This window comes from Hyaena hyaena, unplaced genomic scaffold (genome assembly GCF_003009895.1).
Source record: "Hyaena hyaena isolate Hyena2069 unplaced genomic scaffold, ASM300989v1 scaffold_470, whole genome shotgun sequence".
NCBI classification, from domain to species: Eukaryota; Metazoa; Chordata; class Mammalia; order Carnivora; family Hyaenidae; genus Hyaena; species Hyaena hyaena.
The window spans coordinates 10,788-27,845 of record NW_024081101.1 but is presented as its reverse complement, the minus strand read 5'-3'; the positions used below and the strand labels follow the sequence as shown (position 1 = coordinate 27,845).

General features: G+C 35.9%; 1 protein-coding gene across 1 annotated transcript in view; it reads left to right on the top strand.

Moving 5' to 3' along the window:
- LOC120246388 (dystrophin) overlaps window positions 1–17,058 on the top strand; it is a gene marked incomplete at its 3' end in the record, with an annotated part of 432,795 nt that overhangs the window by 411,420 nt on the left and 4,317 nt on the right. The window contains exons 29-30 of the mRNA XM_039253866.1: window positions 1,270–1,425; window positions 3,666–3,836. Coding sequence (XP_039109797.1) covers window positions 1,270–1,425; window positions 3,666–3,836 — 327 coding nt within the window. The remainder of the gene's footprint in view (window positions 1–1,269; window positions 1,426–3,665; window positions 3,837–17,058) is intronic.

The following is a 17,058-nucleotide window of genomic DNA, read 5'->3' as shown; positions in this document are numbered from 1 at the left end:
ATTAATATTTGCTTAACCTTTACAAAATGTGTTGTTTTAGGCATTGGTTTTAAAGTGAAAAGAGAAAATAAACCAAGTTTTAATTCAGAAGTAAAAGCAACTACCTACTGTATTTCTTAGTATCAATAAAACATGTAGTCATTCACACTTACCACTGAACACGTTAAAGCAACAATGTATCATGTAAACTATTATATATGCATGTCTACACATATACCTATGTGTATGCATGCATGCATTCATACATACCCATATCTTTCCATGAATATAGGTGCAATGTGAAGTTATGACACCTGTTTTCATGAGTCTGAAAGCAGTATACCTTCATGAAATAATACATGTGTTCTTTAGAGTTGTGATATACATGTGAGGTTTTAAATAATATTTTTATATCTGTATTTAATTGGTCCACTCCATTAAGAAAATACATTTACATCAGATAATTAGCATATTTAAAATTGCTGCCTTATGGGGCGCCTGGGTGGCTTAGTCGGTTAAGCGTCCGACTTTCGCTTAGGTCATGATCTTGCGGTTCGTGGGTTCGAGCCCCACGTCGGGCTCTGTGCTGACTGCCAGCTCTGAGCCTGGAGCCTGTTTCAGTCTGTGACTCCCTCTCTCTCTGACCCTCCCCTGCTCACGCTGTCTCTCTCTCTCTCTCTCCTAGAAATAAATAAAACATTAAAAAATAATAAAATAAAATTGCTGCCTTACTCATACATGATTTAATTAATAGATGTGGACATCCTGATCTGGATATTTAGGTGCTTCATGCCCACTGAAATGTGTGAGAACAGCAGTGAATGTGTCTTGACCACTGCTCATTCTCTAGTGATTCTGATACTGTCTGGTGCAGTGGGCTCTCCATAAATACCTGGTGAAACAGTAAATGAATTTTTCCAAATTCCCAGCTAACATTTTATAACTAGAAGATTTAAAATAGAAACTATCTTTTAGAAATAATTTTGATCAACTTAGATTGTAAAAATAAGTATATGCATGAGAATATACTTATTACTTACTTTAGTAAAAATAACTATAGACTCTGCATGTCTGTATGTGTAAATATAATTGCAAATGGAAACGTTCCATCAACAAAAAATGCAAATGCGACCTATTGATCACAGCTGCAAAATTCTACTACATTAAAGGTATATAGCATGCATGGAACAAAAACAAAGGTGATCTCTATCTCCATTTCTTTTTTATTAATGATGGTAGTATCATTTGGACACTATTGCTTATTATGTTTTGTTTTCTGTTTTAACTTAGAACTTGTATAAAAGTCTGAGTGAAGTGAAGTCTGAAGTGGAAATGGTGATAAAAACTGGACGTCAGATTGTACAGAAGAGGCAGACAGAAAACCCTAAAGAACTTGATGAAAGAGTTACGGCGTTGAAATTGCATTATAATGAGCTGGGAGCAAAGGTGTGTGCACACTGGAACCACAAACACTGGCTATTTACCACTTTCTTAAGTGCAAAGCGAGAAGGAGTCATGATTCACAATTAATGTCTTCATCATTTTCTCTCAGTAGATAGATCCATGCATATATTTATGCATAGACAAAGGTAGATATAGATATATTCCGACATGTAGTTCTTGTTAAGAAACAATAATTAATCCATAAGGATCTTCTTTCCAGGCTGCATTAAAAAATATGTACAGCTCAAGGAGATTTTTATTGGCCCATCATATGGTTTTAAAAGGGTTTCTTTGTTCTAAACTTGCCTTCTTTTCATTGAATAAATTTACTTGTGATGACTTAAAGGCTGGAGCCTTTTATAAACTAATGTGCTTATGTATATTTAGATACAATGGAGTTGACACATTCCCCAGAGACCACATTAGGTGTAATAGAGTTGTCACATGCCATAGAAATTATTTCCCTTTGTGGCAAGTCTTGCATAATCTACCACATTTGGCTGATGAGGTAGTGTGGATATCCAGTTAAGTCCTATCCCTCTATGATTATTTTTGTATTTTTGTCCTGATAGTGTTCAATGACCAATTCCATGTCACTGTTAATTAAAGATGTTTATATCTCTCTGTCCCCTTTCCCAAACTGTGGAATGACTAGGCTGGTTACCTCACTTCCCTCAAATTCAACCTCAAATACTCCTGCTCACAGCGTCAGGGCCCCTATCAGCCTCACTTACATTTATCCTGGAAACGACTGCGGAGGCATTCTACTGCAGGTGGCACTCTTTTAAATGTATCCCTTTTCCACACACGTACACACAAAAGTGTAAAACTCAATTTTCCTTAAGATGGCAGTGTCTCCTGTTTTATTAAAACCTATTTAGGTGGATATAAACAAAATAGAATAAATAAAAATCAATAATGCATTAGCTCTGGGAAGATAGAATTTCTTTGAAATATCGAATCTTGAATTCCTTTTCTACCACTTGTGCATAGGAAAAAATAACTGTGCACAGAAACACGCTATAAGGTATATTTTTTTCTCCCACACACAAATAAAATCCTCGCAGTCAAAAGGGCAGATGTTTTTACTTCCCTGAAGGGGGAAATCTGTAAAAAGAAAAAATTGAATTTGCAGCCTCAGCACCTAAACATTTTTTTCTTTTAATGTGTATACACCTCTGCTAAAGAAACTAAAACATCTTGTTGAGTGTTTGAAATTCATATCAAAATTTCATTGTGTTTGTTTTGATTGTAGCATTTTAAATTCTTTAAAGATATCCTTACTTTGGCATTTTTCATGCTTGTGGCTGGATTATTATATATATGTGTTGATATGTGCATATCTATGTGTATTTGTGTATAATGGATAGGTGGATTGATTAATAGATCAAGAGATTCTGGGCTTTTTGTTCAACCAACCAACCCTAAACACTTACAAATTATAGGCACATCTGGAGAGGTGGTGGAATAGTACAAATTTGTTCATTCTCTGTGTGAGAATGTAGAAGAATTTGATTGTGTGTGTGGGGGGGGGGGGCAGGTTAGCTCTAAACACTGAAAACTGGGATACAAAATGAGGTCATGATTTTCTCTGTTAATAAGGGTAAAATTTTTGTTTTGGAATTAAATTTTTTACCCCCATTGGATGGCAAAATATGTTTAAAGAGTAAGTGACTTACTTTGTGTGTTGCTTTTCTGCAAAAGTAAGGCACTTTAGAGATACAGTGGCAATAAAACTGACCATTTTAAAAGCATTATAGAAATAATTTTGCTGCATGAGAGAAGCCATATTCTTTCTTTCTCTGTGTTGATTGCTTACCAGCAAGAGCAAACCTCATTTGTCCACAGAGGATTGTAAAACTTTGCCCATCCATTTGGCAGGTAATTGAAGATTTTCTAAAAGCAGTGTGTTATATCTTCAATTTGAATTACATCATTCAATATATTTAAGAAATTTGACCATAAATTATTTTTATTTGTATTGAAGAAAATGATTATAGATTTTTTTTTTTCCTACCGGGTATGGGGCAGTGGTCTTTTGAAGAGGGGATCTCATCTTCCCCAGACTGTGTTTATTCACCATTAATAGTGAGAATATCTGGTTTTTCTAAAATGTTACTTTTAAAAAATAAGAAAAAGGATCTTTTTAACTGACAAAAATATTGAAGTTCCCATTCCATGAGTGTAACTAAACCTAAAATGAAAAAGTAAACCAGGGTACATTTTATTATCATTCTTTTCAGGTGACCGAAAGAAAGCAACAGTTGGAAAAATGCTTGAAATTGTCCCGTAAGATGCGAAAGGAAATGAACGCCCTGACAGAATGGCTGGCGGCTACAGATACGGAATTGACGAAGAGATCAGCAGTTGAAGGAATGCCTAGTAATTTGGATTCCGAAGTTGCCTGGGGAAAGGTAAAGTCTCTGTCACTGAAGGTTATTTTTAACACACAAAGAAACACACAGCAATGTGAATTTGCGAGACACTGTTAATGCGCAGCAATAGTTGAATTACAAATATTATCTTGCTTCACTTTTCCTTTCCTCAGTATTTCATCCACAGTTTCACTCTATATTTCTGAAACATGATAAAACCGGTGGGCCGCTTTAGCGAGAATCTCCCAGAGGTGGTTTAGAATTAGGTAGGTTTTGAATAAGTCCTTAAAAATACATGCATCGTTTGTCAGAAAGTGAATCTGAAGACGAGATTTTGCATTCCCTGGCTTGCCCGAGACTGCTTAGAGAGTCTCTACAACCACGATGAGAGCAGGCAAGCGCAGGCTGCAGACACCGGGGCTGGGCAAGACTTGCTGGATCAGCAGATGGCTGACGTCACAATTAAAAACAGTCTTCAGGGGTCTGTATATCTGCCACCGTTTCCATCACCCAAAGGCACAGGGTTTCCTTTAATCCTCAGCTGGTACATACTTGCCTTTTCTCTTGACAGCCAGTCAGACATTAATGCTCCCTAAAATTTAAGGTCAAGGTACTCATAGCTTCATTTATTATTTTTTCAGTTGATTCATTACTAGATTACTAGAAAAGGTGTTGATAGAAAGGAAGCAGTCAATATTAATAATGTGTTTTCATCTGAAACTTTGCTAGGCATTTAGGAAAAAAATCACAACACACTCTACCCCGTTGATTTTTTTTTTAATTAACAAACACTTGATGTATCAGTGAGATGTTTCAGAAATCTATGCTTTATTTTTAACTCAACAGGCTAGTTAGATTATCCAAAGTTGAGAAATTTTAATTGCATTAAGGAAAAACGTAGTCATACAGTGAGACCAAAACTGAAAACTGATTTTCTTTTATGTAAGTTCAGAGGACAAGAATATGTAAAATGTTGTTCCATACATAGTTTTCAGGTAAAGAGTAGAGAGTGATTTCTTTCTCTTCCCACTCAGAATAGATTTATTGGTAGAGATACTGAATTGCATTTATTAGTTCAGGATCATATATGTTGTGAGATGATGATAGTAGCAGGTTCACAGAGTACAGGCTAAAAATCACACTGGTCTTATGTTTTCCCCTTATTCCCCACACAAGCATTATATTTTTGTGTGATAATTTAGTTTGAGCCACTGGCAATCATATACTTACATGAAGGCTGGGCGGCTCTAAGAAATAAGTGAAAAATGATATGTCTTCAAGAACATAGAGGTTTATCTCTATCTCATGTAAGGTAGATAGTTCTGGATAGGGGAAGCAGTTTTCTTTTAGGAAATTCTCCTAAGACATAGGTCATTTCCATTTCACTGTTCTGCAGTCCTCTGGGTATTTGTATTCTCATGATAAAACTTGCTCACCACCACACTTCCCTCCCAGCCCATAAAAGGAAGGGTAAAAAGGAAGTGGATCATATTTAGCTTCCAGGGAGGATGGCAAAAGATGGTTCCTAACTGGGTGGCCAATGTGTCCTGCTTAAATGATGAGTAGATTTCATCTGTGAAAGAGAGAATACGTTCTGGTGGACACATACCATCTTTGGCCCCAGCAGTACCACCCCTAAATTTTTTATCTTAAGATAAAGGCGGAGGAAGACCTGCATCATTTTTTCCCTTTATAAAAACCCATGTCCTGTTGATGACAGTTTCCACCATAAGCACTTATACACAAACAAAAAGGCCCAGAAAATGTGTATTATCTATTAGAATATGAAATACAGTAAACCACGCAAGAGGCAAGTGGTGGCGTGTGTGGAGAACTCATGAAAATAACCCAGCCTTTATTCTCACTCACGCTCCCCTTAAAACTATGGACAGTATCTTCAAGTGTTCAGATCCATTGTAATGGGTATATTAGTTTGCTACATCTCTTGTAACAAAGTATCACAGATGGGGGCTTAAACAGCAGAAATTCCTACAGGCTTGAAGTTTGAGGTCAAGGTGTTGGCAGGGTTTTGGTTTTGGTTTTGGTTTTGGTTCATTCTGAGGCCTCTCTCCTTGGCTCATAAATAGCTATTTTCTCACATCTTCTTATGATCTTCCCTTTGTACGTGCCTGGGTCCAAATTTCTCTTCTTATAAGGACACTAGCCATATTTGATTAGGACCCTCCCTAATGACATTATTTTACTTAATTGCCTCTTTAAACTTTCTCTTTCCCTATTTTGTCACATTCTAAAGTCCTGGGGTTAGGACTTCATTATAGGAATGTCCAGAGGACACATTTCAGCTCCAAACAGTGGGGTAGCCTTATAAATATAATTTGGAAAGCTACTATAATGGTACACAAAGGAATAGAATTAGAGATGAAAGGGATTTAAAAAATTCTGACTACAGTTTACAAGTGACTGAGGTGAAACTATAAAAGTATGCCCCACAAGAACTCTAAATTCCATGTTCCCTGTAAGGTCACTGAATAAGGCACATCAGGAGATGTTTGCATGAGAGCTTTGCCATACAGTCATTAAAAAACATACTATTATATAATTAGCATGGCAAAAGTTTCTAGGTTATCCTTGTCATATTAGAAGGTTTGAGGGGTCTAGATATGGGTCACGTTATTAGGTCCATCTGGAAATTACTTTCCATGAAACCAAGGAGCAATAATAATTTGCGATCCAATAGGAAAAAAAGTATGGAAAACTGGCATTTCTTTTCTTTTGTAGACATTTATCACTCTCTCTGGATATGCTAATGCTAATGATTTGCTCTAAGACCCCTTAGTGGTCAAGTCAAAGTATACACATTTGCATCCAAATTACATACTTTGTTTAATAAATTCATCTGAAAGGTGCCTAAAGCTTTTTCAAAAATCACAACCATATAATAAAAGCATGTGACCTCCATATCTAAAGCAGTCACACTTATGATAATTTTTTAAAATGAAAGCAATCAATCTCATACAGGAAACCCCATGACTCCCTAGTACATTCTTATTTCCCATGCTTTCCTGGGAGATGGAGAACTTAACTCCAACTGTTAGTCTTGTCTGCAATTTCAAAGGATAAATGTCAGATTTTTTTTTTGAAAATAAATTGAGTATTCATTTGAATGCAATACATTGAATGTATTTGCCAATCATTCCAAGTATTTCTGACTTGAAGAAAATTTGAATATGTAGAGTCAATTTATTTTTAAACTGTTTCATTTATTTCTACTGAATTTCTTTCAGTTTTTGTTGATCTAAGAACATTATATTTATTTATATATAAAAATATTTGAATGCCTTCACAAAAATATTCTTATTTAGTTACTTGAAGCATTTATTTGACCTTTGGTATTCAAAGAAAGCGTATTTCAAAGGTATTGACTACAGTTACCTCTACTCTATTTTAATTATGGTTATCTATTATATCTATATCTATCTATATATATCTATTATATATCTAATTCCAGAAAAAAATTTAGAGTGTCTTAAAGAGATACATATGATATATTTGGTCAAGCACAAACAAATTAGAAAACTAAAGAAAGGGAAATTACTGTAGGAAAATGATGGAAGCTTTGCACAGAAATATGCCCACAGTATCCCACGGATAGTGTAATAGGCAGAGGAGAATAAAGCCTCAAAATTTGGCACCAAGCTTCCCACTGGGCAAAATAAAATGTAAATATACTTTTTTTTTATTGTGCTAAGAACACTTAACATGAGATCTAGCCACTTAACATATTTTAAGTGTACAATACTATACTGTATTAGCTGTAGGCAAAATGTTTTACAGAACATCTCTAGAGTTTGTTTATTCATTCATCTTGTATAACTGAAATGAAAGTAAACATATTTATGAGATTCAAAAGTGTTCAAATTATCAAAACTATCATTAAACCATTTTTACTCTACTAGTGAGAGCTTTTTTCTAAAATTTAAATATGGAAGAAAAATTAGAGGGAGTCATGAATGAGATGGCACCTTTTTTAATATTTTTATAATAACCATAAAAAGGTCTGTGTAGCCATTTTTGTATCAGCATGCTTCAATGCAGAAACAGTGCCATGAACCTGATTCTGGACTTTCTGTGTCTTCTTCCTGAATAAGTTTCAGGAGTTAGGCACTGCAGGATCCTGTTGATGGGCCAACAATATTGTAAAAGTGAACATTCCAAAATACAATCTTTCATCTAGGTTTCACTCCTCATAATCCTATCATCACATGTTCAAAGCCATAGATGTTAGAACACATAGCTCTTCTAAAAGATAGTGAGTGTTATATGACACATTTCCAAATCTTTAAAGGTAGCACGTACTTGGGGAAAGACTATACACCTGAGCATCTCTGAGGTATCCCAGATCAGATTTGCAGGGTCTCAAGGAGAGAAAGGAGGAGAGAACACTGAGAAGCGAGAAGCGGTTAGGATGGCATCAGGGCCGAATAGCTGGAGGCACCACTGGAAGCAAGACAAACTGTCGCTGTCAGCTCTCGCCATGTGACCACACTTCCAGATTGCAGGTAGAGGGGAAAAGATGAATACGCTGAAAATGAACTCCAGAGTTTTAAAATGTAAAAAGTAAACATTTTAAATTCAAATAACAGGAAGCAGACATTTTAGAATAATACTAGAAATGAGAGAAAAGTTTAATAATGAGAATTGGAAAGTTACACTGTTAATGCTAATTTGAACTTTCTAAAGCTCAGTAGCCCTTTCCAGGTACTTTTAAATTCCAACTGTCTGCCTCCATTAGAGTGGTGATAAAGAGAGAGAAATTAACATGAAGATTTTGAAAGGGGTGATCATCCTTAGCTGTATGGTCTGGACAACAGAAATGCCTTGAGGGAACTGTACCTGTCATGTTGGTGAATGTCTCATGATCATACCTTTTCCCCCTTCATACCTTGTGTGTGTGTTTTATTTTTTTTTATTTTTTTATTTTTTTTTATTTTTGAGAAAGAGAAGAGAGACAGAGACAGAGTGTGAGCAGAGGAGAACAGAGAAAGAAGGAGACACAGAATCCGAAGCAGGCTCCAGGCTCTGAGATGTCAGCCCAGAGCCTATTGTGGGAATCTCACGAGCCGTGAGATCATAATGTGAGCCGAAGTCGGATGCTCAATGGATGAGCCACTCAGGCGCCCTGCCCCGTTATACCTTTCAGATCTCTGTTGAGAGATTTTGCCAGGTTGAGATCAGAAACACTGATGTCTGTAGAGTAGAAACAGAAACACTGGAAAGAAATGCTAAGGCAAACTAGAAGTGACTGCCAGCAGCTGGGGAGTTTGCGTACTAGCACTACACAGGATCCCTGAGCTGTCATGACAGTTTCCCCCTTCTTGGACTGCTCCATGGACATTAACAATCTCACTTGCCAAGAGACAGGGGAAAATGGGCGTTACGTTCACTGGTGTTTCCCATTCACGTAACATAATATATGACACAGGGCAGGCTCAGTCACTATCTGTTCAATAAAATCAATGGGAATTTACGAGATGAAAATTAAAACATGACAAAGCACTTTGAGAGAAGAGAAAAATGTTGATGTGATTTCAACATTGTGGTAAGTTTTAGAACAAATGGAAACATGAACATGATCTGATCAAATGTTCCCATTTTATAGATGCAAAAATAGAAGTGCTGGCACATAGCAAATCTCCAGCTAAAGTTCCATATTGTCTCTAATTTCAGGAGCTTTTTTCCATGATAATTATTTTTTAAAATGTTTTAATATTTATTTATTTGTGAGAGACAGAGCACAAGAGGGGGAGGGGCAGAGAGAGATGGAGACACAGAATTTGAACCAGGCTCCAGGTTCTCAGCTGTCAGCACAGAGCCTAACATGGGGCTCAAACCCACAAACCTGCGCCGAAGTGGGAGGCTTAACCAACTCAGCCACCCAGGTGACCCCACGATAATTATTGTTAGAAGTCATATTTTCTTATAATTTTAAGGTAATCTAACCAAAGTGACACAAAAAGGTATTTATCATTCACACTAAGAATAACATACACAGTGGCTAAGTGCAGATTCAACAAGGCTACATGAAAATAATTAAGTGAAAATTCCGTGTGCATTTGTGTCCTATTGTAATCTGTAGTCTCTTCCCAATGGAGTGATTTTAGATTTGAAATATCATCTGTTAATGTCTTTAAATCAATTTGATTAGTTAGATATAAATAAATCAGTTCTCAATATCCCATATGGCTACAATTATTTAGCATATGAATTGAGCACAAAAATATAACTGTAGAAAGCAGATAGTTATGTGATTAAATAGAAGTTTATATCTCTGATGATATCATTATGTTTGGAAAATATAAACTTCAGCAAAATTTCATCTATATGATTTTCTGATTGAACCACTAACAGATTTCATGTATTCCTAATTTAGTTTCAGTAGTCAAAAATTCAAAGCCACTTAAATAATTCAGCTACAGTAGAGCCCTTTTAATATTCACACTGTTATGTAAAAATTAAAATGATCAAATAGAATTCCTTGGAAAAATAATTTTGGTTCCATAATACTTTAGATCTATCTGCTTTTTGGGTAGCTCATATCTACTGGTTTTTATTAGTTGACTGTTAGGTTTTACTAAAAATAGTGTTGGAATACCAAGAGTTGCCGAAAAGAATCACACATACACACAAATGTTGAATTCAATTCAGGGTGTTAAATAATGACAAATAATTGATGTCTAAATAGCCACTTATGTACCAAATGATTTTCACGTTGATTTCATTGACAGATTTTTATAATATTCAACATTCGGAAAGACAATGATAAGTTTATTTGGTTATCTTCCTGCTGTCATTTCAATCCTAGAATTTAATGACAATCATCCAACAAAATCTTGTGACAAACTGCATCACTTTGTTTTCCAGTTGCTTCTCAGCATTGGCTACACCCTGAAATCACCTGGGAAAGTTTAAATGACTATCAATGCCTGGAACCCACCCTAGAGATTATGATTTAATTGATCTGATTGTGTCCAGTGTCTAGTAATTCAGCCAAGTTTGAGAATCCCTAGATAATGCAATATAATCAGTCTTAACGAGATCTACATCAGTTCAGTCAACCATGCCCTGTACTTTTTTTTTTTTTTTTTGGTAAACAATCACCTTCCATAGTTTTAAGAGATCTGGCGTCTGGTCCTAGATTATCTGGATAATTGCCTCAACTCATCACTCCTCTTAGCTATAAAAGCATGAGAACTATTACTTATTTCTAAAGTCTGTTACACTATCATTCCCATGAAAAATTACATATCTATTTTAAAGCAAGCATAGTAATTTATCTGTGAAGTGAAATAACACTAGCAGACCATTAACTTGGTACAATGAATGCATCAAGCAGCTGTTACTTAGAAAATAGAACATCTGTTAAATGCCATCGGAGTCACTATTCACTGTCATTATAGTTATAGCTATAATTTCTGTTCTGCACGTTTTGCTTTCATGAAATTCTTCTTTAATAGACAATACATTATTAATAAAAAGTCAATACACATTGCCATAAAATCCACTATTTAATGTTTTATGTTCTTTTTGAATTTATCATTATATCTTTCCATCACATTAGCCTAATAATAAAATATGTCCTAAACCTCTACCCATGGCAGAGTAATGTAGGGACCTGAGAAGATAATTAATAACATATTTTATCACATTGAAGATATTGGATTGTATGATGCACCATTGATTTAATTATAGCTGTTGTGGCTCAAAAGAAACACCTCCACCTTAAACATAAATACAAATTCTAAGTGTCATGTCAATTTTAGAAATCTTAATATGTGACAAAATGCACATTAGAATTGTAGTGATGTCATATTTAAATTTTCTTCCCATAAATATATCTTGTACCTAAAAGTGAAAGAACTCTCTCCCCATTCCTGATGATCAGAAATGGTATAACACATATGTAGACTGACTAAATGCAGAACCCACTTGGGGAGGAAAACCTTTTAAAATACCCTTTTGGGTGTTTTAGTTAACCCTTAATCCATATTAGAGGTAACTTGCATACGGGATTAAAAAGCTAAAACAAAAAAGAATCTAGGACCATCTTAGTAAAAGGAGGAAGATAGATGGAAATGGTATTATGTCACCTTTTTTACTAAATGTGGTGCTGAATGAAGATAGACTCTATGGGACAGGAGACCCTTAGAGATGAAAAACACTAGGAGTGGGGAGTCGGAATGATAGGAAATCAGAGAACTTAGCCAAAGAAGATAAGTCAATGGGAAATTCCAGAAAAACTTGTGGAAGCATTCGACCATGTGAGATTAAGCCGAAGTGAGCTATGTTTCTCAGCCCCGGTCAGAAAATAGCTCTGGATGTGTTTCTTTGGGGACAGATCATTAATTGTACACTTTTCCCCATTTTACCTTTAAATAAAATTAACAGAAATGTTTCCTTCACGTGATGGTGTGATCATCAGAGACCAAGGGGACAAGTTTTCCCATCTTGCTAAACCATCAGTGAAGTGAGTTGATTAGCTACTGGCTGAATGCTGAACCTCCCGCCATTTTAAATTAGACAGGAATGAGTTAACTTAGAGAGAGGAGGAATGAATCAGAATGAATTTCCCATTGTTCACATGAGCACATGGGTATCTTCATTAGGAGAAATTATCCTATGCCACCTCTTTTTTATTTTAAGGAAATTGGAGTCGCATTTGAAAATTGCTATAGCTAGGAAGAAGTAGACAACAGATTTGTTTCTTTTAAATCATGGAAGTTAGTGTTTAATATTTTGACTATTCTGGAGATATTAAATGTTACAAATTAAATATATGAACAATAAAAATATGTTAGATTTTATGGCAGTTTGTATTTAAACCAAGTTCTACTCTTAGCTGATATTTTTCATGTGCCATTAAAACCCCCAAGTGCCCAGTGTATATTTCACATTAAGCTGCTATTGAAACTCCTGACATTGAACTTATGGCCATGTCATAGGTCAAAATAAAACTGAATGTGCATAATTCTGCATTGTACTCAGCCTTAAAATCAACGTTAAAAGCTGTCATGATTGAAAAAGAAATCTATAAGTTGAGTTATAATTTAGTTGAGTCACTGAATTTGAACTTGTTTATTCTGAAGGGTATACCCCTTCAGAACCCTCTCCATTTCTCACCGAACAAGGCAGCCAAGAAAAATATGTGTGCTGAGGATTGGATGTTTGTTTGTTTGTTTGTTTTTTAGAAGAAGGAAGTATTGGGTGTGTTCAACTCTTTTCTCCCCAGTTTTTCAACCCCATAAAAAACTACATCCCTTCCAGAAGTGTAAGGGTATAGAGAGAATGGCCAAAACAGTAGCTGGAGTTCAATCTAGTAGTTCAGTTCTGAATAAAACAGCAAGTATAAACATTCTTGTGGGATGGGAAACTATTAGAGATGGGAGAATGATTGGTTCCTTAACATCATAAAATGTATGTTTTTAGTTTCTTGTAAGTACCCCATATTTTCCTTTTGGTGGCTTTTCATTCTGATCATCTTTTTTTTTTTTTTTTTTTTTTTTTGTCATGTTGCACTTTGTCTGTAGTCACTGAAAACCATCCAGTCCTTTATGGTAAACTTCAGTTTCATGTATCATCTCTCTCGTAAAGCCATTCAAATTTGTCCCAGCCATGACTAGTATTTGTCAACAAATTATGTTCTTTTTAGTATGATATCAAATCATTTTATCGCATTAGCTTTTCTCTGTAGCTACACTGTGGGTTACATTATAGCAAGGTATGCAAAGACTACCTCCTTTCTAATCTCTGGCAGTGAATGGCACAGTACAGAGTGGATTTTAAGCACCAAAACCAAATTTATTAATTGAAATTGAGATCTTCAGAAAGCAAGATCAATATGTTTATTTGAAGCCTAAGATGATATTATGTTCAAATCATACTTTTAATTGTTTTAATTTAAATTAAATTGCAGTGTAGTACTGGTTTCAGGAGCAGAACCCAGTGATTCATCTATTACATACAACACCCAGTGCTCGTCCCAACAAGTGCCCCCCTTAAATGTCCACCACCCATTCAGCCCATCCCTCCACCCACCTCCCCTCCAGCAACCCTCAGTTTGTTCTCTGGATTTAAGAGTCTCTCATGCTTTGCCTCCCTGTGTGTTGTTATCTTATTTTTCCTTCCTCCCTCTCTGTTCATCTGTTGGGTATTTTAAATTCCACATATTAGTGAAATCATACATTTGTTTTTCTCTGATGTATTTTCGCTTAGTATACTTTTAACTTAAAATAAGCCTATTTTACACAAGAAATCTATTGTAAAAAATACTTTTTATAGGGAAAAATTAAAAATCCACTATTTGAGCACAATATTTTTCCTAATGAAAAAAAGCATTTATACAAATGACTTAATACTAGTTCCTTCTTGAATACCACATGTAAATGTTTGACGCTAGGTTTTTTTTTACACTAAGAGTGTAAATTTTCTTAAGAGTCACTTTTGGACGTATGCAGTTATGAATGATTATGATGATTACTGCTTTTTTGAAGCTCATGTTCATGATGTGGATAACTTTAATATCTTTGAATCGTATCTTATAATATTGAGGAAGCTAAAGTGACACTAGAAATTATCTACATTTCCTGTTTTATTCTTTTCATTAACTGAATGAAGTTTCCCTGGACATTAAACATTTTCTCTTGAAAATTAGCTGTAGAATTTTGGCAGTTGTTTAATCCATAATGGTTGTGATCTATGAACTATTGGAAACAATATTTCCTAAATTCAAAACTTGAGCTCTTCTGAGATTTGGAAGTTCACATTGCCTTTAATTGCATTGCCTGGCATAGAAAAGACAAATGTCTGTGTACTCAACAACTTTTTACATCAAAGCCAAAACATTGTGTCATCTTTAACACATTTTAAGATATAATTAACAATCCAAATACAAACTAAGATTCAGCTTCGTGAGGTGTTACCTTTGTGAATAAATCAACTCTAGTGACAAGCCAGTAGTCTGAAATGAATACAGGAAGTAGGCAATGCTCATTTGCATATCTTTCCATATCTTTGACAAACACATCTCAAATATAAATTATAATTTTTTAAAATTTTTAATAAATTGTTAGCGTTTTATTTATTTCTGAGAGAGAGAGAGAGAGACAGACAGACAGACAGAGAGAGGGGAGGGTCATAGAGAGAGGGGGAGAGAGAGAGAGAGGGAGATACAGACTCTGAAGACAGGCTCCAGGCTCTGAGCTGTCAGCACAGAGCCCGATGTGGGGCTCGAACCCACGAACCATGAGATCAAGACCTGAGCCGAAGTTGGATGCTTAACTGACTGAGCCATCCAGGTGCCCCTCAAGTATAAATTTTATAAGGACAGGGACTTTCTCTCTCATTTTATTCACAGTACCTGGAACAGTGGTCACCATGTAAGGTTGTAAATGTTGTGTACTACACAAGGTTGCAGAGGATAAGAATGAAAGGGCTGAAATCTAGCCCATGACCACTCACAAGTCAAACTTCAGAGGGGATATTTTTCCTGCAAAGGAGGCATCTCTTATAACTTCCATAAAGGTGTTAAATAGAATCATCTATGTCAGGGGCACCTGGGTGGCTTAGTCGGTTAAGCGTCCGACTTTCGCTTAGGTCATGATCTCACGGTTCGTGGGTTCGAGCCCCGCGTCGGGCTCTGTGCTGACTGCCGGCTCAGAGCCTGGAGCCTGTTTCAGAGTCTGTGACTCCCTCTCNTTCCAAGGAGGTTAAATAGGTAACAAGTTGCAGAAAACTAAAAAGACATTTTCTATTTATTCCATAATTTTGAAGATCATGAGATCAAAGGGTATGGCTATTTGTTCTAAGCATGCGTAATAATCTAAGCATGGGTGGCTTAGTCGGTTTAAGCGTCCGACTTTCGCTTAGGTCATGATCTCACGGTTCATGGGTTCAAGCCCTGCGTCGGGCTCTGTGCTGACTGCCAGCTCAGAACCTGGAGCCTGTTTCAGAGTCTGTGACTCCCTCTCTCTCTGACCCTCCCCTGCTCATGCTGTCTCTCTCTCTCTCTCTCCTAGAAATAAATAAAAACATTAAAAAAATTAAAAAAAAAAAAGAATCATCTATGTCATTGCTATAACAGTGATGTTTTTAGTAGGAGCTCAGTAACATTTATGATTGATACATGGAGAAATCCCTTCTGTGTTGCTAAGCTCACTCAAGTAGTACACCTGCATTACAGGGAAGCTTCTACATGGTAGCCAGTGAGTGCATTTGCCCATCATTACTTGAATTTCAGATATTTTTATATTGAAATGAAAAACGCAAATACCAAAGAATATCTTAGGATAGGAGAATCTTTGTCTTTTGTATACAAATTAATTTATACAATCTTTTTACCTCATTTATTCCCTCTACTTCTGTGATGTGAAAAGCAAAAACAAAACATCTATACATAGCGAATTTTGAGTGCAGTGGGACCGGATAGTGTGAAGGAAAGCCAGCCATAGGAACTATTTAGGCATATTATAATGATAGAAAAGATACTTTGAGAGCATCAAGGAGTTAGAAATGAGCTATAAGCTGGTTTCATAGAGGCCCTCTCTTTCGATTATGTGGAAGACCCCCCTTACTCTCTGTGCATATGTTTCATTTGCCTCTTTGCAGGTGGGATCCCTCCTCTTTCTCACTATTGCTGCTCCCCAGCGATTTTGTCCTACTATGACTTAGGTTTCCTGTGGTAAAGACATGAGTTTCATTTCTAAATGACTTCTAAGCTGGTGTGTTATCACAGTCTCTGTATCTTTTAGTTAAACTTCTTGAGAAGATCTGTTCTGCCTTACCCCCTAGTGAATGTCCAGCCACTGTATGTGGGCAAGAAAGGGCCCGGGGCAGAGGTGGGGAGGTGCAAGATGTTCATGGGGTCAGCCATGTTGGACCCCAAGAAAAGGGCCAGAGGTGCAGCCGACAGTCAACATTTGTACTAGAATCAGTTTTTCTAGCAACTTTCTACATTATTTCTAATTTTAAATGTGCCTGTTTTAATATTTTGTAAATCAAGACTTAGAAAGTGGTGGTATTCTCTTTGGGGATTTTACTATTACTTCTTCATCTTCGTGGTCCTCTAAGAAATTAAGGTTTTTTTTTTCCCCATTATAAATGTGAGCAACAGACCTCAGTAATATCAACAGTTCCTGTGACTTTGCCACCAGTAGAGAGAGCAGATGATTTTATATCACATTCTAGTCATTGTATGTATTTTTTTTTTTACAAATAGTTTATTGTCAAATTAGTTTCCACATAACAC